The 22160-nt window shown below is 47.7% G+C and overlaps 2 protein-coding genes across 2 annotated transcripts in view; both read right to left on the bottom strand.

The window, feature by feature from the left end:
- The window catches only part of LOC6739115 (putative phosphatidate phosphatase), a 57577-nt gene that overhangs the window by 14917 nt on the left and 20500 nt on the right, over window positions 1-22160 (bottom strand). The gene's annotated exons all lie outside the window — the stretch shown is intronic.
- Window positions 1839-3816, bottom strand: LOC27206408 (cilia- and flagella-associated protein 45). The gene has a single exon (XM_039293150.1). It carries the CDS (start codon window positions 3644-3646, stop codon window positions 2030-2032), a length of 1617 nt encoding a protein of 538 aa, XP_039149084.1. The 5' UTR covers window positions 3647-3816; the 3' UTR covers window positions 1839-2029.

The raw sequence follows: 22160 nt of genomic DNA, 5'->3' as shown, positions 1-22160 counted from the left end.
ATGGATATGCAAACGGACGCACGATTGATGCCTTGAATTTGAGGCGCAATTGAGACCCATTACCCAGTCACCTAGATATGGAGGAAGCTCTTTCTGCAGATGTAGATACGGACACAGATACCGAAACCACTTTGCTCATCTGTCTTGCGCCGCTTTGAACTACCTAGGAGTTTATGAGAGGGGCGGGCATGAGAAGGGAAAGTGCTTCTGCGGCTGTGGCGGAAAAACCAAGCCGCAACTACAAAGGAAAAGCCATACGAATAAAACGCAAAACTAAAGCCGAGCAATTTATTTTTAAGCACACATACCGGAGGTAGCTCATCCCTACTCTCCGCTACCGAACTATTGAGTGCCCAAGGAAGCCAAACCGAACTGGAGCGAACTAAGGAATGGAATCACTTGGCTAATACAAAACAATTGTGTGCAATCTTGCAGATAAATTTTGATGGGAGTGAAAGGGCGGAGGAGCGATGCAGTGCACACTAAGGCAGCTGCGTCGTACTCTTTTCCAATTACAATATCGATATTTTGGCTTTTACCTTTTTGCCCAGCACGATATTTATAAATGCCAAAGATGCCGCGACAGGCACCGTGGGATGGGGCTTATAAGGCTTCAGAAGATACATATCTTAAGTGAATTTAAGAGGAATAAGCTCGGATCGAGGCAAATTAGTGAGGAAAAACCATTTGTCTTAAACCCAGAGTTAAAGCTTATGGATATGAACTGAAATCCTCTGAACTCTCGAAAAAATCTATTGCCAATGAAGGAATACAGTTCCCCTTTTAGCTCAATAGGTCTTTGTCAAAATACATTAAAAAACTGCTAAAAACAAGACGTTTTTGATTTTTACCCCAGTGTAGGCAACATGGAGGGTTTCCTCCGGACTTGCAGTTCTCGAACCACGGTTCGTGCAGACTCCCTCGCACATCGGAGCATAGTTTGTCTCCGCTTCTCTATTGACATTTCCTCAAAACTTTTCTCATCAATTCACGTCAGCGTGTGTATGTGTGTGCGTGTGTGTGTGTGTAAGCGTGTGTGTTGGTACTTGTAAATACGACAACGTTTATTGTCATTGGAATTATTACTGCCATATGCGATGCGAGTGGCAGCCAGGCAATCCCAGGCCCAGGCCCAGGTTCAGGCTCAAGCCCATAGCCCCTCTGCGGGTCCCCGACATGTCGTAGGTAGGAATCACAATGGTTGTCAGGGGAAACCTGTTCCTTGGCTTTTCCTCGCCTGCAGCCTGCTGGGTGGCAGTAGGTGGGTGGGTGGGCGCTGGGGGCTTATCTTGGGTATTTTTTTGGCGTATGCGAAAATTTAACGAATCATGAAATACGATAATTGAACCATGCACAAGAGTTCGTCGTTGCCGTTGTCGCTAGCGGTGGCATCTCCACTCAAGCTGGAGCTCCATCTCCGTCTTCATCTTCATCTTCGTCGTCGTCTTTCCATTGTTTGCTTGTGTACGCTCAGCGTATGTGTGTGGCATAATAAAATTTTATTGTAGCCAAAAGTTGGCTACCACTTTTTCCATGGCACCCAGGCAGTAGTTTTCCCCACCCCATTCCCGCTCACCCGTAATTGTTTGTGCCCACCCGCGGGAAAAGTGGGTTGCTGGGGGGATGTGGCCTAAACGCCCACATAGTTCGAAATTAGCGTGATGTGTGGGCGGACTCTTCTACCGCACGCGCAACAATGTCGCTTCGTCATCATGGCGGTTCTTTGATTTCGATTCGCCAGTTACTTTTGGCTGGCAATTTAACGGTATACTTTTGGGCTGGGAATCGCCTTCGAACTTCGAACTTCGAACCTCTTAGATCTGTCTAGTATATGAGCTACCTGCCCAGCCATGAAACGAGTTCTTCACTCGCATATGTATGACACCACGCTCCTACTTTCAAGTGCACTTTATTTTGAAGCCTTACAGTACTGAAACTAATAGCATACTTTGAGGCCCCCCATGGACCCAACTACCGGCATTCCAAGAGCGCCCGACACTAGGCAACCACCTGTGAGATTAGGCTATCCTCAGCGGATCCGGTTGCGAGAGCTTTGGATGTTCTTCAGCTGCTTTTCCACTTCCCGCAAATACTTCTCCGGTAGGCAATTGTCGCGCATAGCCGCGATCTTGGCGCTGATCACCTGCTGGATGTTGACGTCCCGCTGCTTCTCCTGGTCAAGCCACTTCTGCACCCTTCCAGCTTCCAGCTCTGCCAGACGGCGACGCTCCGCCTGTTTGTCTGTCATTTGTTGGCGCAAGTCCTGGCGGTACGCCTGTCGCTGAGCGTCCCGCTGGCGATCCATGACCTTCTGCTTCTCCTCCTCCTCACGCATGCGATCCATGACCTTGGCGAACTCCTCCCCGGCGTGGGCGATTTCCAGAGCCAGTCGGTGCTTCATCTCCTGGGCCTGCTGCGCCCGTGCCTCAAGCAGGTCCCGCTCTGCCTCCCGCCGCGCTATGGCTGCTTCCTTCTCCCGCTGGCGATACTCGCGCTCCACGCGGTCGCGCTCCTTTAGATACTTCAGCTCGTCGTTTGTCTGGCGCGTCTCCATGGCTTCGGCAGCTACCGTGAAGATGCGCTGCTGGCGGCGCTCGAATTCCTTTTTGGCCAGACGTTTCATTTCCTTTAGCTGGCGCTCCTTCTCCTGCTTATCGCGCATGTAGGCGGTTACCCGCAGGTCAGCCAATCGCTCCTGTTCGCTAAGCATCGTCTTAAAGACGTTGGACATGTCCCGGATGCGCTGAAGCTCCTCCCGGAACCTTTGCTTGCGCAGTTGGGCAAAGGCCCGTTGCTGCTCCTCCTGGCTGCGCAGGAGCTCTGTGGCGCGACGAATATCCTTGGCCTCGTCAGCCACCCGCTTGGCTTCCAAGTAGCGCACGTTCTCGCGCTCTGAGAGCTGCTGCCGGATCTCCTGGGCATAGCGGTTCCGCTTCTCCACCTCCAGTCGCTCGCGCTCATCCTCTTCAGTCAGCGCTTTCTGGGCCCGTTCGTTGACCATACGTGCCAGTCGCTCATCGTCCTCGCGCAGCGCCTTGGATAGGAGGTGCTTCTCATGGATCTGCGCTTCCCGCACAGCCTTGCATTTTGCGTCGAGAATCATGCGGTTGATCTGCTTCACCTCCTGTTCCTGTTCTTGACGGGCAAGAAAGGCGCGGCTGAGCACCGACTGCTTTTCCTCGAGGATCTCGCTGAGCAGGGTGGTTCTGCTTTCGGACGCGCCCACTCCCTTGGCTTCATCGATGGCCTTGAAACGTTGTCGCGTCTCCTCAACCATCTGCAGCTGCTTGCGGTGCTCCTCCTCTTGCTGATCAATCCTCTGCAGCTTCTCGCTCACGGTTTCTAGTTTTCCCTGATCCTTGAGACGGCGAAGCTCCCCGGCACGGAGCACCACCTGTTTCGCGCCCTGATTGCGCTTACGATCGCGTTCATTGCGCTTTAGTTGCTTCTGGTCATAGGCCGCCGACTGGTCGCAGAGTGGTCTCCTGAAGGACCCGAAAGATGTGGTGGTTGGGCGGAAGCCACCAGCAGGCGGGCGATAGGCTGCCGTTTGGGCTCGTGCCCTGGCTCTCAGCTCATTGCACTTTTGTTGCACCTGAGATTCTGCACTGACGAATCGCACATTGGAGGCGGAAAAGCAGGGCATCCTTTTTAAAGTAAGCTAGTTAACAAGGCGTTAAAAACCGTGCCTGGAGAGTATATCCTGGATCAGGATTTAAGCTTCAATGAGTGATACTAAGGGGGAAACTGACTTCGATTCGCGTTGCTGGGACAACTTGTTTGGGTAGCAAGCGGTGGTAACCTTGGTGGCCACCAAGTAGCCATGCAACCCCTATAACGTGCGAAACTATCTATAAAACACTCTGTTGACTCTGTAGGTGGAGTTCAGTGCCAAGATAGCTGGGTATAGGCATCCGACCGCTCAGAATTGAAATACGCTTTCCGGAAGCTTTTCTCTTGATTTGTTCTGACGGCCACAGCGCACCCAACCACTCTTATCTTCCCTGCCCACTGGGCGAGCATTTAAACAGTCCCCATCCTCGTCCTCGTCCTAGGTTCCGGACATCAAAAATGCAACCAAGCATAAATTTCGGGGCTCTGCGGCAGCCCCCGATGATTTATGCGCCTTGTCCAAGGACAAACATGCTTAGTCCCACCCAAATCGGTCCCTTCCTGAACAGTCCAGTACAACCCAGTCCATCCCGCTCCAATGATGTGTGCGAATGTGTGAAAGAAGTCAGCAATTATGCGGCATAGAAAAGCAATAAGCCAACAAAATTCACACATTTTGGTCGGAGCCCAGAACTGGACATTTGAGATACCGGGGGAACTCTCCGGCCCGCACCCAACTGTCCAAATCTCCGTGGCGGCAGCATCCATCCATTCATCCATCCATCCTGACCGCCCACTGGCCAGTGCGTTGGAAAGTCTAAGCTGGCAAAAGTTTACGGCCACACATACAAATTAACTTGACCAAAGCAACAGACAGAGCCGAGAACCACGCCCACATTGTCAAACACACACACACGGACATTAGGAGTAAGGGGCGTGGAAGGAGGATGGCTGAGGCAACGTGGAGGACTAGGGCTAGTTTCTGGGAGCAATGAAATTCGAGACCGAAACGAGTTCCACCCATTTCAGCTGACTTTAATAAAAAGTTTTCTTTTTTCCCTGTTGCACACACAAAAACTTTCTCCTATATGGAATGCCTTCGCATTTCCCTTGGCCTTCGCCTCCATCTGGGCCTTCTAGTTGGATGCATTGAGGCGTTAAAGTCAACTTAAGCTGGCTGGGGCCGGATTGCCTCTCGGGGGAAAATGCGTTGCCAACCAGTCCGCAAATGTAAATTGACATTTTCGAGTGCACGATTGAGCAAATGAACGTTTTTTTCCCCCACCCCGACTCCAGTGTCCTGGGTAATGGCAGTCAAGTCGTTGGATTAGCACCGTGAGCCTCCCAAGAAGACGGATCGGGGAGCCCGAGATGTGGCCATGGAGAGGTCATGCATGGGCTGCTTGATTATATGCAAAAGCATTATTAGCCGGACCACGAAGCGAGTGGAGAAAGGACAGCTGGAGGACATCATTAGCATTCCTAAGTCCGAGCTCAGGCTATAATTTATGCGCTTAAGTTGTGTTCCGGTTAAGTTTAGTCCGCCCTTCCAGCACGCCTCCTTCGTTAATTAAACCCGATGTAAGTCGGGTTGTGGCCAGGGATTAGGTATTAGATTATGTATTAGAGAGCCGTAGCCTCTCTCTCTTTCTCTATTTCGTTCTCTATTTCTCTCTTATATCCTTTTATCTCTGTCCTTGCAGGTGAGTCTGGGCATGCGGTCCCAGAATGTAACTTATAAGTATTATGAAGGGTAAGCAGGCCTCGGTTCTTTGATCACACCCAAACTGCAGGAAAGACAAATGTTGCTTCTTGGGAAAATCTGGCAAAATCGTCTCGCATCCGGACGGAGACGGAAACTGAAATTGACAGCGCTCAGACTTGAGCACAAAACTTTCCCTGCTCCAACATGCACTTTCCAGCGTCATGTTGGCGCAGACATGGCGAGGAGGATGGAGGTGGGCTGGCGAAGGACCCAAAGGGCCCATTACAAAGGCTTGAGGCCTTCAAATGCCTTTTGGCATATGATTCATTTGTGGTCCGCCGGGGAAACTTTTCCAGCAGACGCACATACATCCTCTCGCCAGTGTTGACTTATTTGCATAATTTACGGGGGAATGGGTAAGCTACTAGCCAGAGCCATTTCTGGTCCTCCGCTCGACTCCCAAGTGTAGTTTATAGAAATGGTAGCCTGACAGACAATCGATTTCCGGTTGCATTTTCATAAACATGCTCGAGAGAGATTTTTTCGAACTTTGCATGAAATATCGATCGACTGACAGCTTTCAGGTTCAGAGCACCGCCCTCCACTCGGCCGGCAGCCCAAAGCAATTCCTTACATTTCCTGTCTTCGTCTGGGGTTGAGCAGAACTAACTACTCCACATTTATATCAAAGTATACAGATGATAGAGTCCCTCACATGCGCGGCTCCACCTCGGGTTTTTATTCGGTGCGGTTGGAATTTTTATTTATTTGACAACATATTTCGTAGCCGCGCCGTTAAACTTATGCTTTGGTCAATTTTTTACCACAAATCCCGACCATTTGCATCTTTTCGCACATTTTCATTGCAAATTAATTCAGGCCTTTCCATATGTTTTACGAGCAACCTTTTCGCCGCTTCTGCGTCTGGGTTGATTCATGTGTGGCATATTTCTGGGCCAGAACTCGAGCTTACCCAAATCCGCTGATTGATTGATCCAAATGATGCACAGACCTCTGCGCTGCATGGGTTTATTTACTTCGCCAGTCGCCCCACAATCGCAATCAGATCGAATCGAAAGTCACTGAAATGGGCCAATTATTTTGCCCCCTTGTGTCAAAGCCGCCGAGGAGTAGACGACTAATTAAAATGTCCAAGTACCGCTCAGAAGAAATATGATTTGACTTGATTCGAACGATTCGCTCTTTATTTACTATCAATCAAGCACTCTGACCCAGATACGAGTATTCCGGCATGGAAATCTATTGGGAGTTGCGTGGGAGGTAGGCCAGGCCGACTGGAGATGAGTTCAATTTCCCATGATGGATGAGGTCCCGGCTGCAAGCGAAGTGGCAGCTTAAAATCCCCAACTTGCTCCATAATTCACCGGGGATTGCCCTTCAGCAATTGCATCGCCAGCTTCGCCGCACAAAAATTCATTGGAATAAAATTTTAATCACTTCGCAAACCGAACTGGTTACTTTGACGCTCTCCAGGGAAGACTCGCTTCTCGCACGGGCAGCCAAAAATATAATTTATATTAAATCCAGCACACAAACAAGTCATTAAGCATATTTGGTTGGTCCAGTTGGCCCAGGCGCGGGTTGGGAAGGCCCAAAACCAAGGGCACTGACATTGGGCCGCATGTAAAAATGAAATTTATGAAGACTGCAAGAAAGAGTTACGGTCGGGCACGGAATCCACGAATGCCAGATGTCCACGTCCATGTCCATGTTCAAGTCCCGGTGTCTTATTTATGTGAGCGTTGATAAGATGTCAGGTTCTTCTGTCCGCCGTGAGTCACTTGGTCCACATCCACCTCATCGATGCGCAATTTGTCGTTAATTCCCGCGCGGTCCGTAATAGACTCAATACATCGCCTATACGCAATGGATAATTCGCTCGATTTGAATTCACTGCAAAGGCTGTCAGATGAATCAACTGCGAGTTCGCAGAATTCAATTGAAACTATTTGGATTCATATGCAAACGGCATAGACCGACCGCCCAGAGAAACCACATGCGTACGTGCGGTGCTCCGCCGAAGTCCGGAGATCTCCACACAGACTATACATATATGGCATGGGTATATGGTATGTAGATGCCAATTCAGATCCCCAACTTGACGTTGGCGCCGCCCATGGCCCAAGCTCCCAGCTCGGAGCCGGCGACGACGACGACATTGCGATTACGTGATGTTTTAATCAATTTTTGTATGCCGCATTCACAAATCGGCAGATGATGAAGGGTGGAGTTGGAGGAAGGCGGGATCAGAACGCTTCCATGTAAACAAAGTGAGACTTACAAGTGAACAAATCATGGCAGGGCGGGGGGCGAAAATGTTTATGCAAATTCACAAATGTTTTAATTGATTAACGAGCAGTGAAGTGTGCCGGGGAATCGTCTTTCTTTCTCGTTGAGTTTTCACCGCTGTCATTGCATATTCCATGGGAATATAAAAAGCTGTTCATTTGCTAAAAGTAAAATTATTAGGCTGCCAATCGAGCAGCGGATACTAGAATTAAATATTTTAAAATTAAACCCTTTTATTGAATAACGACATATACATAGAAGGGAATGTTCCCAAATCAAGCTTAAAAGCTTGTATGCATAAGCATATGTTTTAATACAATACAAGTAATAATCATAACAATATTAACATTCACCCTGACAGTAAAACCAAATAAACCAGAAATGAAGCTGTATTTCCATTCTGCATTTTTCATTATATTTAAAAAAAACACTATTTCTAAATACTCTGCATGTAATTTAATTAAAACTGAGACACTAACCCGCAAATAATCATGTAAAACACGATTAGTCTGGATCGATAACAATAATACTGAATTAAGGTAAAAGTATGTTAAAAGTATGGTAAATCTTAAAAAAATCTATAAACATGGATGTATAGATGATGGATATTTCGCTGTTTAAAATAGTATAAATTTGGCTTAAGTATTGGAAGGCTTCGCCTCCTCCTGGAAACCTAATCATTACAGGGGTAATACGATATGCCTCCTTCCCATCGTTCCCGCCTGAAGCTCGGCTGTGGTCACTCCACTTTACTGTCCAGCCCGGCGGCCCCATTAAACCAAAACTCAAACTTGACCGCCAGAGCCGACAACGGCAAGCGACTGGCAGACAACACACTTTCGCAATGGGGAAGGCACTAGCCAGTCGGTGGAGCACAGAGCCCCAAGTTGGAAAACCAATAAACAAAAACAGATATGGAGGAAGGGCCAGGAAACGCACCCAGGGACTCCAAATGCCGTTGGGAAATAAATTACATATAAAATAACTGCAATACATGTAAATAAAGGAGGCCAGCCGAGGGGCTACACCGCAGGCACCCCACCTCGGAATCCTGAGGATCCTGGGGCCGCGCAGTCTTGGGTGCTCCACTGCGGACTGCTCCCTGGACTGCCGTCCTGGCGGTGTCTGGCCGACGTCAGCGTCTCATCAACTGGCAGCCGAGTAAAAAGTCAGCTCGGAAACAGTCAGCAGCCAGCAGACGGCAGTCAGGCATTGTCCTGCGAGAGTGTGTGCTTGTGACGACCAAAGGACTTCCATGCTTGCCACATGGCTGCTGTCCGGGGTAGCGACATTTTGACGGCCCCTCAAGGCAAGGGGAGTGAAGCTGAGAGCAGGGAACGTGGGGCAGGGAGCAGGGAGCAGGGAGCAGGGAGCAGGGAGCTAGACCCGAGGCCAGAAGTATCACTTGTCAGATTAATTTACGTGTTTGTCCTGCCGTCGCAGAGGAAAGAGCCACCCAGGACCTCACAGCGCAGACCCCTTTGCACTGCGTGCGTCCTGACAAAGAAATCAGCTGCTCCTGCTGCTGCTTCTGGTGGTATTGCCACCGCTTCTGTGGTGTTGCACATGCAAAAAACCGGAGCTGAGGCATGTCGCCGTCGCATTTGCTTGGAGTGGTGGCCCCTCAGACCGCACTCCGATCCAACCGCTCCTTCCAAGCAGGCCAGGCAAATGTTGTGTCCTTTAATATGCTGGGAATTTAAATGGACAAGCCAGGCCCCTGCCTTTTGCGAAGTATGCCCAGGTCGTATATAAATGCGGGGTACTTTAAAATTACCAGAGAACTTTCGAGCTGGTCAGCCACTCCCACTCGGACTCGCCTTACCAAGGACTCGAATCCTGCCTCGTACTGCCTTGTTATTTGGCACATTTTAATTTGCAGCCCATAGGTTGGCAAAGTAAAGACAATCTGGAGATGGGAGACTCGAAAAAATGGCTTACAAATAAAGCAATTTCTTACAAATAAATTTTAAAATGAAAAATTGTAAGTTATGTTTTGGATCTGTGGAGCAATAAACCCTAAATGTTTTTCAAATATTATTTTAGGAGTAGCTTTTAAAGCCCTTCTTTAAAATGTAATTCCTAATACACTAAAGTGCCCCTTAATGAACACATTAACTGACTTTTTCTTTAATGTGCCGCCTTTGAGCCCACTGTCCTGATGCGTTGCTACTGCTCTCATTCCCTCTGATGCAAGTTTTAATTTATGCAAATTGTTGCTATTTGTTGTCCTTGTTGCTGTTATTTTTACACATGTGTTCGTTACCCGCCTCTCCCCAAGCTCCTTCCTTCCCCAATTCAGCTCCCATCCGCTTCAGTTCGTATGTTAATGTTTGCGTTAGACGAATTTAAATTTTCTGCCACATCCCCATCAGGAGATCCCTCTTCGCACTCCGGCTGCAACTCCGGCACACACAATCAAATGCAGCCTCCTCTCTCTGTGCGCTTCGATGCCATCGATAAGGATAATGGAAAATTTATTAGTTTAATTGAATTTCTAAGGCGGAAGTTTTACGTAATGATATCGCCCTCGTCCTTTCACATCCTTTCGCATGCCAGGACATGGGCTCCTTGTTGTCGATGGTGGCTGCGGTGGCTTGTACACTTTGTCTCCATCTCCCCTACAAAGGGCGTGTGTGCCTTCCTTTTAGTTTGGGGTTTCGTTTGGTCCGATAATTTATTAATGAATGCATTTGCCTACCACTTTTTAGTCCGCAGCCAGACGACAATTGAACTTTCACACAGTAGAAAAACAGACTTTCAAACAGTGCTTTATTTTCAAAAGATCAAAAAAATTATACGAATGATAAATGATTAGATTCGGGTTGCATGGCTGAAAAAAATGCAGCTAATAATGGCTTGATGGTCACAGATGCAGAACCAATTACTTTTTTAATCATAGGAAATATATATAGATATTTCCTTTTTCATTTGAGTTAAAGGCATTCCAAGCGCACTGACGGTAAATATGTAAGAAATTTATTTTTTATGTTGAACTCGATCTTCTTAAAGCTTTACTATGGTATACCAATGCAAACTATTTACGCTTAACTTGTTTAAACATAATCCTATGTAAAGTGTAAACTAAATTTCCTTCTTTGGTAAAGTTTTCTTGTTAACAAATAATTCCAACTAGTCTAACTAGATTTTATGCGCTTCGATGTACACTTGTTCTTATCGGGCGTCGAGCCCATGTATCCTTCGCCTACTTCCGCTGGAATCCTCATTTCCGGTCCCCTAAAACGAGGCTAGACAAATTTGCCCTCCTCAGGCCAGCGGCTTTATCGAATTTTTAAAGGCATCAGGTTAATCAGTGGAAACAAGAACGGCAACAGAAGCGAGTAGCTACCGAATGGGGTTGGTGCTTGGTGGGGTGTGGCAGCTAGTCCAAGGCGAAGTGCCCCAATATGGGCTTGCTGATGGACGGATAGCAGCCCCAACACACCAGTTGGCAGGAACGGCTTCCAAAGCCACCCGAGCAGAGCTGACTGAGTGACCTGAAGCGCGGAAAAAGGTGGGCAAAGGACAACTACAGGGCGCATGGTACCTGGTAGCTGGCCAAGTGGCAACCCTTCGCCGCCATCAAGTGGTCAAAAGTGGCGTCCGGGCGCAAATGGCAAAAGCCAAAATGATGAAAGTGCTGCACACCCCATGCCCCCCACGCAACGCCCACCACCCTTTATGTTGTCGTCGAAGTGGAGCGCACATCAAAGGTGCAAACGGCGCTGCAGGGCTTTGGATTGGCACTCGAGGGGGCTGGGGGTGGCCGAGTGGGTGGTTGGGCGGTGGGTAGTGTGGGCTCATGGTGCGCCACTTTGCATAAATGACGGGGGCCGACTGGTGGGTGGAGGGTGGGGAAGTGAAAATAATAAACAAGGAATACGCATGAGATGGGGTCCGCAGCAGGATCGATGGACGTGGCTCCTTTCGTGACCTTTGGGTGCCTTTTAATGTGGTTTGCCAGGCAGACACCCCTGCAATTTGCAATTAATCAGCCAACAGGCAAACACGGGTCCTGTTCCTGCTGCATTAACTCCGACCAAGTCCAAGGCGGAAAAAGCCCCAGACAGGCAGACAGACATACAGACGGCCAAACAGAGTTGCAGTTGCATACTTTCTGGAGAGGCGCATTGATAGCAACGCAGTTGCAGCAAGCCCATAAATTAAGTCCATCTGAAGGCTCGACTGCGAAAGGGTTAATTTCGTAAAATATTTTAATAGCAACCCCATCACGAGGACAGGGTGAGATCGTTAATTTATTTTGCATTTGCCCGCTCTAAACATAATTTCCACACAGGAGTCAATATGACCAGCATACTGCATTAGAGCCACCGGAACAGTGAATAAAATCAAGGCTGGGGGATCCACACCTTAAAGCTGATATTTAAAAAAAAGAGACGTAAAATTAAGTTTAAGCTAAATATAAATTCCAGCCTCGGAGTTCGAAAGCACAGAAATATAATTCAAAAAAATAATAAATGACAATTTTATGGAGTGGGCCGTCTGCCAGAAGACTTCTCCCCGAGGCCGTCTCAGTAGGTGTTGTCTACTTTTGGAACTGGGGGCACCACCCCAAATCCACTGCCCGCCTGCCATCCTGCCAGCCAGAGTAGATGTGGAGCTGGGGAACTAAGGAGCCGGCTCGAGCACATGTGTGGAATCTTGTTGCCAAAAGGCAAGCCGAGAAAATAAGTCATTAAAATGCGGATTACCAAAAGCGTAGAAGTGGATTTTGCATGTTATTTGCGCGACGCGGCGCAGACTTTAGACATTGTTAGGTTGGTATTCGGTGGGTCCCGTCACTGGAGCTGGCTGGAGCTCGCTGGAGCTCACTGGATCTCACCCAGCTGACTGACAGAGGCCCAGAGGCGGGCACAGGAACGACGAATGGGACCGCTAAGCCCTCTGTCTCTGGATCTCCATCTGCCCCCCGCTCTGACAGCTGGGCAGGATGGAGATTGAGCTGAAAATGGAGTTGGATGTGGAGATGGCGTTTTAGCTAAAGCACGGCTGAGTAGAACACAAGTAGATTGGATTGACGCGGTCCGGGAAGACGGAGTATTTATTAATGATCCTTTTTGAGATTTTGCGTGGCAAGACAACATAACTCATTTTGAACGTAAAAGCAGTCAAGGCAGAAATATGTAGATCTCCATTTATATGTTCATATGTAGCGAAAGTGGTCTGTAAGACCGAATAGTTGTTTATGATCTATTCACAGCAACTTCTATGTACCTGGCTTATTATTGCGTCATTTATGCATCTCATAATTCCCCCAAACAACCGACACTGCGAACCCTCGTTACACAGATTGGAGCCAGTTCCCCAGCCAGCAATCCGAAAAATGCCTTTAAATGCCAATTAATTTTGGACCGCTGCGAACTGTCAAAGTCGAGAGTTTTTGGTTAGGACTGCGAGAAATTCCGAGAATACTCAAGACACACTTTCCGGCTTCTCTCAGTGGCCTTATTTCATGTGGATTATTTTGGCTGTGGCTTCGTGTTCTTCGATTTTAATTTTAATATCAGAAACGTAAAAATCATAAAAAGATACACCGCCTAAGCCCACGCAGCGTCGGTCAGCGGATTTGTCAGGGGTTTTGTTTACGATCTTTTAAGCCTGGTTTATGACGCCGCCGCTCCGATCGATTCATCCGCAGAATTCTGTTATTTTATTTGCCTCGAAATTAGCAATTAATTTTGCGCCAAGACAGGGGACCGAGACAAAGATGAAAGTGGGCGTGGCTGATGTGGGTATACGTAGCTCCGAACCTATGACTCAGCAGTCCGGTGTGAGCGATCCGAGTGGGAACGCTGAAGAATAAGTTTGATTTCGGCATTTATGGCATGTGAATGGGAAAATAATGTGAGTAGCGGGTGCAGGTGCATTCCTACGGCCAGTAGATAGGTCAAGATCTTTAAAGTTGGGAAGATTTGTAAGGTGCCTTCACTTCACAAATGAGAAGATATCTTGCGCGTAAATCCGAATACGACAGCTAATTTTTCATGGCATCAAGAGAGCTGCCTGCCGTCCAGGGCCCCATTTCATCCGTGGATTCTGCCCCAGGCTTTCAGCACGAGGCCTAATCCCCATTTAACATGCATATGCGAATGCGAATGTGTCGCGCCTTAAAGACGCCATAAATTTTCATTTTCAATAAAAATAACGAGGAAATGTATAATTTTTCTCGCCCTACCAGCTTGCCTTTTGGTTTTGCTGCCAGTGCAAGTGCGTAGAACAAAGCGACGGTTGGAGGAGGAGGGCCGTGAAATGCGTTCAATAAATTTTGCAGTCAAATCCGGCACAGAGTCCAGGAGGCCAGGGGAGCACTCTGGGCACCGAGCATCGCAGGATCCGGCGACAGTTATTCGCACATTGTTTTTTGCCAGCGTTTTGCGATTTAATGCGAATACATTTCCACATAAGCGATTTTTCACGTAAATCAAAAGCCGGCTCGATGATGTGGCTCCGGTCGGAGTTTGAGTTCACGCCGGGATCGGAGTTGGGGCAGGAATTGCAAGAGCAATTGGGGTTGCTCCTCCCCTTCGACATGTGTCGCATGTGGCTTTTCTCCGGCCTCACGCCACTCCACCCCACATGCAGCTTTAAGATTAATTCATTCGCTTTTTGCTCGAGTGCAAATTACGAAATTACTTCATTTCCTTTTGGCATTTCTCAACTTCTGCTGAATTCCACGCTGTCGCTGCTGCATCCAGTCGCCACTCATTCTGCCCTTCGGCATAGAAAGACGCTTTGTTTTTCACGTGAATTTAAATTTATAAATATTTAAGTATTATGATAGACGAGCCGGGACAGCTGCTAGTACCGCCTCCGTCTGCAATCTGTTGGTTGGGCAAACAGAAACGAGTACTACTAGTAGAACCAGGCCCAGACCTAGACCCCGTCCCAATCCCGGTTCCAGAACCACAGGCATAGCTATAGTCACATCGGGCCAAGCTTGGCCAGACAACCGACTCTCGTCGTCGGCCTCGGCCTCGCCATGATAAAAATGAATCTTTGATGTCATTTGGGTTTTGTATGGAAATTTGTTTTAATGAAAAAAGGGCACAGCAACTACAGTCTGTGTGCTGCTTTTGTTAATGAAATTTGTTCGAGGAGAGCACGGGCGGGACTGGAGAGCCCTTTATTTGCCAAAAATATTAAATGCTTTAATAAAACATGAGTTTGCCGTAGGGAGGAAATTGTTTGCGGTCTGGCTTTTCTCGCATTTACCTCCCCAATGGTATCTGCTATCTGCAGAGGTGACCGAAAGATGTCCTGAAATAATTGCTTAATTAAATGTTCAAAACCCGGCCTGTTAACTACTCTAGCTCACTCTCTCCACACCAGAACTGCCATCCAATTAGCGTCAAAATAATGCTCCGTACCTGCTATCGAAGCCCTCGCTCTGATAGATGCCACTGGGAATGGGGATTCGCCTAATAGGCGCATCAATCAGTTAGCTGTACTCATAAAACACCAGAGCCCAAGTGGAAATAAAACATATAGGCACATGGGGGGAGTTGTGGGCAGGCGGAGAAGTAGCTACGGCATTCGTGATGCACATGCACATTTACATCTTTCGCTGCGTTTCATTTCTTTTGAAGTGGCAGCCGCTGGCCACAACCACACTGCATATTTGTGCAGTACGTCTGTGGATCTACAAGTTACAGATAAAAAGCGAACAGAGAACACTCTCCATCCATCCGCCCTGCTCGGATCCACTTGCGGACTAGACCCGCTCTTAATTGTTAAGACAAATCATACGCTAATGGCCATAAAGCGAAGTGAGCACCGCGCATCCAAGAGATACGCGAACTCAAAACGTGTGCGCCGTAAAAACCAAACTCTGCCGTTCCCTGCCCTATCCCCTTGCCACTTCGCTCTGCGAGGCACACATTAAAAATTAAATAAACAATTTGCTGCAGTTTCATTGGAAAATGTGTGATTAAATGCGGTTCGTTTCGAGAAGTTTGCCCCTGCTTTTATGGCCATCCATCCCTCCTGAACTTGTACTTTGTCTCGGTACTTTTTCTGCTTGTTTTCCCAGATGAAATAGTGTATTAGAGATGCATTTTCGGTTCGGTTTCGGGCCATCAATTTTATGGCAAACGGATGTGTTATGTGTTCCCAGTAAGTGGGTTGGAATGAGGAGGCCGGGGAAGATGCTGCCCCCCACCCACTTAGCACCGCCACTTATCTCCGGCACGAGAAATTCCCAAGCAATTTCCAAAACACTAGTTTTAAATGAGTACCCGTCCACAATTTAGGCAAATCATCTTGTCAATCCCGCCACTAATTGGCTCGGCGAATGCTCGCTGAGAAATCGTAGCTGCAGGATACGATTCTTCGATCTAGGAACCTGGCCAAATCAAAGTTAATATAAGTGCCAATTGCCAGTCCCCCCCTCAGTGATCCACGCAATCGAGCCTGTCAATCAGCTGTAGCCCGAAACCCGAGTGTAACCCGTTTTATATCTCTCTTTTCACAAGTCGTAACTCTCGGAAATTTGTTTCCGCTTTTGGTCCTGAAAGTGGCAGGGAATTCCGCCCGCTCCCCCGGTGCGTTACCAATTTTAAAGTTGGCATTCCCGGCCCAGGCCGCCCTTTGCAGCAATTACCAAGCCACACAACATTCGTTCAATGGCAGAATAAAAACGACTTAAAAATAGACAAGGGAACATCAGGGCATATGTGCCGAAGGGGAGCCGCCCATGGAAGAAGGGGTCCAGAAATTGTCGAATGCTGCAGCAGCCGCCTGCTCCCCTCGCCTCCTCCTCCAACGCTTTCGAATTGCTCTTGGCTGGCTGGCTGGCTTCAATTTCGAGACAATCGCAAATTGACAATCAAAGTCTTCAAAGACAGTGAAAACTGCTGCGGCGAACAACAGCCGAAAAGCATCTGAAAAGAGCCAACACGGCATCTTTCCTCGATGTGCACGTGTGTGCGGGTATCCGTGTGTGCCTGTCTGCGTCGCAAAAGCATTTGATTTAAATTGAGTTTGCGAAAATTTCGTTGATTTGATTGAAGCAACTAAACTTGCACCAAGCGGAACCAACTATGGCCCAACAACGAAACAAACCAGCGGGCGGAGCAGTGGAGCATTCCGGGCTTATTTGAGGGTACGTGCAGTTTTGTTCTGGCTCAAGGAGTTGCAACTTCTGGCTGGGATTTCTTATTGTGCAGGAGTCTATTGTTCTACAATACCAGGTATTTTCTGGAAAAGTTCTGGATTCATCCGTAGTTCATTCATTGAGAGATAATAAGCGATTTGGGTGCAATAAATGATTTTCCCTGAATTGCGAAGGAAAATATCGTAATATCCGTCTAGTTTCCCATCTTTGTCTTCCAAGTAACAAATAAATTATAGGAATGGCGTGCTTAATGGCGTCGATTGTACATGCTTAGTACTTCTGAAGTATTTAAATATTAAGTCAATATTAATAACACAATATATGATATGAGGCAACTTGTGTACCAGGCACAAAGGATCGAACATAAAGATGTTCTCAACAATAATGTGAGTCACTTTCACCTGTTGACAACTTCAGAAAGGAAAACTGTCTTTTTGCACATGCCAACATCCACAGGAAAGGAGTTCGATCCTATAATGGCCCAGTCATTAGGGAGCGCTAGCCACTTTAGTCTAATCTCTAATGGGCTGGCCACTCATAAACATTTTCACTCTACGGCGATGTCGATGCTTATCTGGTGCTTTCCCCAGTTTTACCAATTTCAGGCCGCAGGCTGAATGGATACGAGCTCCTTAGTGCCAACTGGAGCTGGTCGAGAGTTGTCAGTACAGCGATTTTGTCGCCTCCATGAGCGGGCCGCGTCACATCATCATTATTATCGTTTTATTGTCGTCCGGATTCAAGGGGAAGGAGCTGGGATGCAGCTCGTGGGCAATCTGGCACCCACATGCTCCACCTATCCACCGAACTAAACGATCCAGCGAGTGGCTCATTAAGTCGTAAAACCGCTTTAATCGCCGCCGTCTCCATCTCACATCCACCTCCATCCGCAGTTTTCTTCTTGAGCTGTGAGGTCCAGGAATCACTTGCGAATCCATAAGGAGTTAATAAAAAACACAAAATCTCGACATTCTCCGACAACGACTGAACTCGTAAAAATAATGAAATTTATATTCCAAACTTCAACTTCGCTGCTTTGGTTTTCATATTTAAAGGCCATGGAGACATTTCATTGCTCATTGAATGGGGAGACCGCATCCACAACTTGCCTGTGTGTAATATGAAATGTCTCATTATCATTTGTCGGTTTGGTTATTTTTGGATTTCCAAGGGAGGAGCTGGACAGGATAAGCCAGGCCCCACAAAAGCGAGAGTTGTGCGCAGTCAAATCGAATCGGTGTTGAACATACTTTCAGCCATTTAATAGCCATCGACTGTCGTTGTTAACATAAACTTGAACTTGTAGACAAGCGAACAAAAACATATACAGCAGAAATCCATTTAAACATTCAATGGTAGGAGAGGGTCCGAGTCGCAGTACGATGTACAATGAGGGGAACGCTGATGCGGAGCTCCAGTGACCTGGGTTTCATGGGTTCCCCAGCCCCAGGACAAAACCTTTCAGTTTCAGTTTTTATTTCTGTCGTCGCCTTTCACCCGCTTCATATAAATTATTGCGACACGAGTTCATTTCGACTGGCACGCCCCGAAGGCAGGAGATCCCCCTCCTTCCGCCGACCCACCAGCAGGTTGGTTCGATTCGCGTTGATTTGGCTGCGGAATCCATGGACTCCGGACCGCTTTGCATGTCCCCAAGGTGCGTTTTTCGCTGCCTTTCCTTTCGCGGGTGACATATCCTTTGTCTTTGCTTTTTGTTGGCATTGTCTGTGCGCAGAGTCTAGACTTTTGGCATCCAAGTCAAGGACTTTGCCAAAAATGTAATTTTTATTGTGTTCCGCGCATTTCTGGGATCCATTGAAAGTTTCCGCGTATCGGAGTGCCGAAGCCATTGGCAGTAGCAAGCCTTGAGGAATTCGAGGCTGTGGCTGCGATCAGCGCCAGTCCAGGAAAGTTCAATGCATTCCATTAAGTTTCGCGGCCTGAGCCTTCAGCCATGCATCATTTCCGCGGACGGTGCTCCCCAGCTCGCCCATCTAATCGCTACCTAGGGAGACACACATGTCCGTGTTTTGGTCCGGGTACCGTCGGGCAGCCAAGCAATCAACCGGCGACCCCAGAAGAACTCACTCGCAGCACTGCCCACACTCGCCAGTCGGTCTCAAAGATGCGGTTTTGGCAAGTGCAGCCAGTCCCGGAGATGGCTGATGTCTGCTGGATCTTCAGGGGCATGGAGGAGGATGGAGGTGCAACCTGGCCGAACAATAAAGATCTCATCAAGTGCAACATGCATCGTGCGTTTGGAACTCTTCTCAGCGCTTCGCCTTGCCGGGTTATTTGTGTTGTCCTTTTGGCTTTATCTGCGGCCTTTAATTTATTAATATTCTCATGCACTTCCCACTCGGTTTCGCGGGTCTCCATCGCTCCGCGATCTCAGCGCTCTCTGGCCGCATACATTTTTCAATTTGCGATCTTTGAACCGCAGACAATGAATTCTTTATAGCTTAACCCTGTCTAGAGGTACAGCCACTGGCCCCCCGACTCCTCGGGGCACAATCTTGCACTTTTCGCCGAAGGTGAATGGGCAAGACAATCATGGCCGAGTGCCTCTGGCGGCATTTGGGCTTGCAAATTCCCCAGTGGGATTCCTCTGCATGTGCTAAGAGTGTTTCCTGTTGATCATAACGGAGCTGGATGTTATGAGGCCCTTTGAGGAGGAGTATCCTATGCGCACTGTGTCACTGACGACCCACTTTAATGTTTATTGAAATTGAATCTGATAATAGACGGGGTAACCGACGAGCACGAACTGGCAATGAATTCCTTCCTTCCGTCGAGCTAATTGAAAATGCCCAAAATGATAATGAACTTTTTGGCCGGCTTAGTCAGACACTTTCAATACAAACTCGAAAAACTAATGTTGTCCCAACACGAACGCAACAGAACTGCCAAAAACGAGCCCGAAAAAATCAAGATATTCCCATAGCATTGAGCAGCGACGGTCAAAGCGATCACGATGCTGCAGTTTTAAATTTATTGATCATGATTATTGGAACGCCGCACAAGTCGTGGAAAGCAAAATGAAGATAGCCCCACTTCCCTCCCAAGGCGACCCGAGGGCACACCGGTAGGATAGGATCAGGGCAACCTGTTTGCCCCTTTCGTCGTGGCTTCGACCTGGAAGTTGCGCAATAATGGGTAAAATCAACAAATGGAATAGCTTGATTTCTATAAATCTCGAGTAATTGGATTTAAAAATGACAAGGTTTCTTAAAATGCTTTAATGCGGGAAAAACAATTTAAGTTTAATTTCTAAAATAAACTACTGTAGCGTTGTAAAGATATGTATTTTAATTTAATACATTATAGTTCACAGAAGATGGGCACAAATCTACTGTGATAATACTATATAGAATATTAGTTTAGTTAGAGCAAAGGGTATTCAATGCCTCTGCTTGCAGTAATTGCTAAATATTTAAGGCACACCACATGGGTGGTGTAGTAGAAGTATTGCAATCGGAAATTCATAAGTAAACTTTGGCTTTTATTGATAAATCAAAGTGAAGTGCAGCCGCAGCAGCAGCCAGTAGACAGCTGGCAGCCACCTCCGCCCACCGCAGTTTCCACTCCACGGAGTGGTTATGGCCCATGTGGGCTGGGAAGTACTGGGATGGGAAAGGGGTATGCCACATTTCCATGGAATAAGGGAAACCTACAATTTTAAAGGAAATGCAAGTGGACAGTCGCTGGCAGTTGAAGCAGCAAATGGACGAGGCTTGTTGCGGAAATATTGAGTGAACGACTGGGACTGGATCGCTGACTGGAGACGAGGTCGGGTGACTCACTAACCACAGCGGAGACAGTCGCCAACTGCTTTACGACTTTTCCAATGAACAATCCCAACAATCGGCAACTTACCGGCGACAATCAAAATATTTACCTTCAGAAATGTCTTTTAATACTCCAATAGCCGACCATTAAATGGCTTATTAGATGCCGGGGCAGACAAAAGCAGCTTTTGTTAAAACTTGGCCCATTTGAATCGAAACGGTTTTTTAATTTCAAGCCATAAACCGGCGGGGGGATGGGCTGTTATGAGTAATCTCTTCGAACTGCCATCGAGCAGCCGCCCATAATGAACTCTTTACATCATCTGTGCTGTTTATTCAATAGTAAACATCTGAACCTTCACACTCGAAGCGTCAATCGGGGATTTGCCGGAGTGACAAAGCCCGTCCTAACTGGGGACTGACACTTTTCCGAGCGTATGCTAATCTGGTCAGTGGTCGGGGTGTAGTGGGAAAATCAATCAATGCCCCACGGAGGCATCAAAAGCACCTCTACTGAGGAGAGGCGAGAAGTTGTGTAATCTGATAGGGCTTAGCGGATGCAAAAGAGCTGGGTTCCATTGCGTAAGCACAAAATAATGGACTCGGAAATGAAAGCGGTGGTCGAGGTCGGGGTGGGAAGATCCCGGCAAGTAATAGGAGTGAAAACTGGGCTTTCTTTATATTCTCTCTCGGCCCTGACATTATTGACGTCGCCTCGCCTCGACTCAATCTTTTCACCCCAGAGCCTTGGCATAATCTCATCAGCAGCCCCACCTGAGTGTGTGGCCATGTCAACCATCGTCATCATCAGCAACACCGCTCGAATCCATAACGTTTGTTTCGCACTGCAGCTAATGAACACCGCAGACAGTTTTACGAACCCCCAAACCCCCAACCATGCCCCATCCAGCTGCAGCTCCAAATCTATCCAGCTCCCACTCTGGCCGGCCATTTGGCAATTGGATTGCGGTCCTGGCCGCCAGCTCAACTTTATGGTCTCAACTTTGCGACTGCGACAACTGCGCAATGCGAAATGCGAAATGTGAAATGCGAAAAATCCCCAACAACCGACACCTCTGCTCCGGAGACAGACAGACAGACAGACAGGGGGTCCGTCGGTCTCCGTTCGTCGGAGGCCACGTCCAAAAACAAAAGTCAGCGTATAATGAGATTAAAACTTGAACTTTTGGCAAGCCCAGAAAAGTTTCGACAGGCAAAAGCCAGGAGAGTAAGTAGAAGCACTGGTAGCGAAGTCAGGTAAATCATTTTACGCACCCGCAACCGAAAATGAACTTGCCAACTTTGCCAATATGCCGGTGCCGTCTGAGTTATGGATCGAACGGCGAAAGTATCGAGTAGGAGGGCCCTCCACGCCCAGGGCCTTCATTTCTCATTATCGACATTCGCTAAAAAATGCAAGCGAAGCTTCTATTAATATATTTTCTTCTATACCCTGACGAAGCTGAGGCGTTGCAGATTTCTTGCCAAAGAATCTCAGCCAAGGATATTTGTTGTAAAAGATATCGCAAATTTAGTTCCCAAGAGCAACTGGAGTTCGGTGGAGCCTATTCAAGCCACGCTTGTTTTGAATACTTTTTGGCATTATGCCATT

This window comes from Drosophila simulans, chromosome 3L (genome assembly GCF_016746395.2).
Source record: "Drosophila simulans strain w501 chromosome 3L, Prin_Dsim_3.1, whole genome shotgun sequence".
Taxonomy (NCBI): domain Eukaryota; kingdom Metazoa; phylum Arthropoda; class Insecta; order Diptera; family Drosophilidae; genus Drosophila; species Drosophila simulans.
The sequence above is the reverse complement of the archived record's forward strand: the minus strand, read 5'-3'. Positions and strand labels throughout refer to the sequence as shown.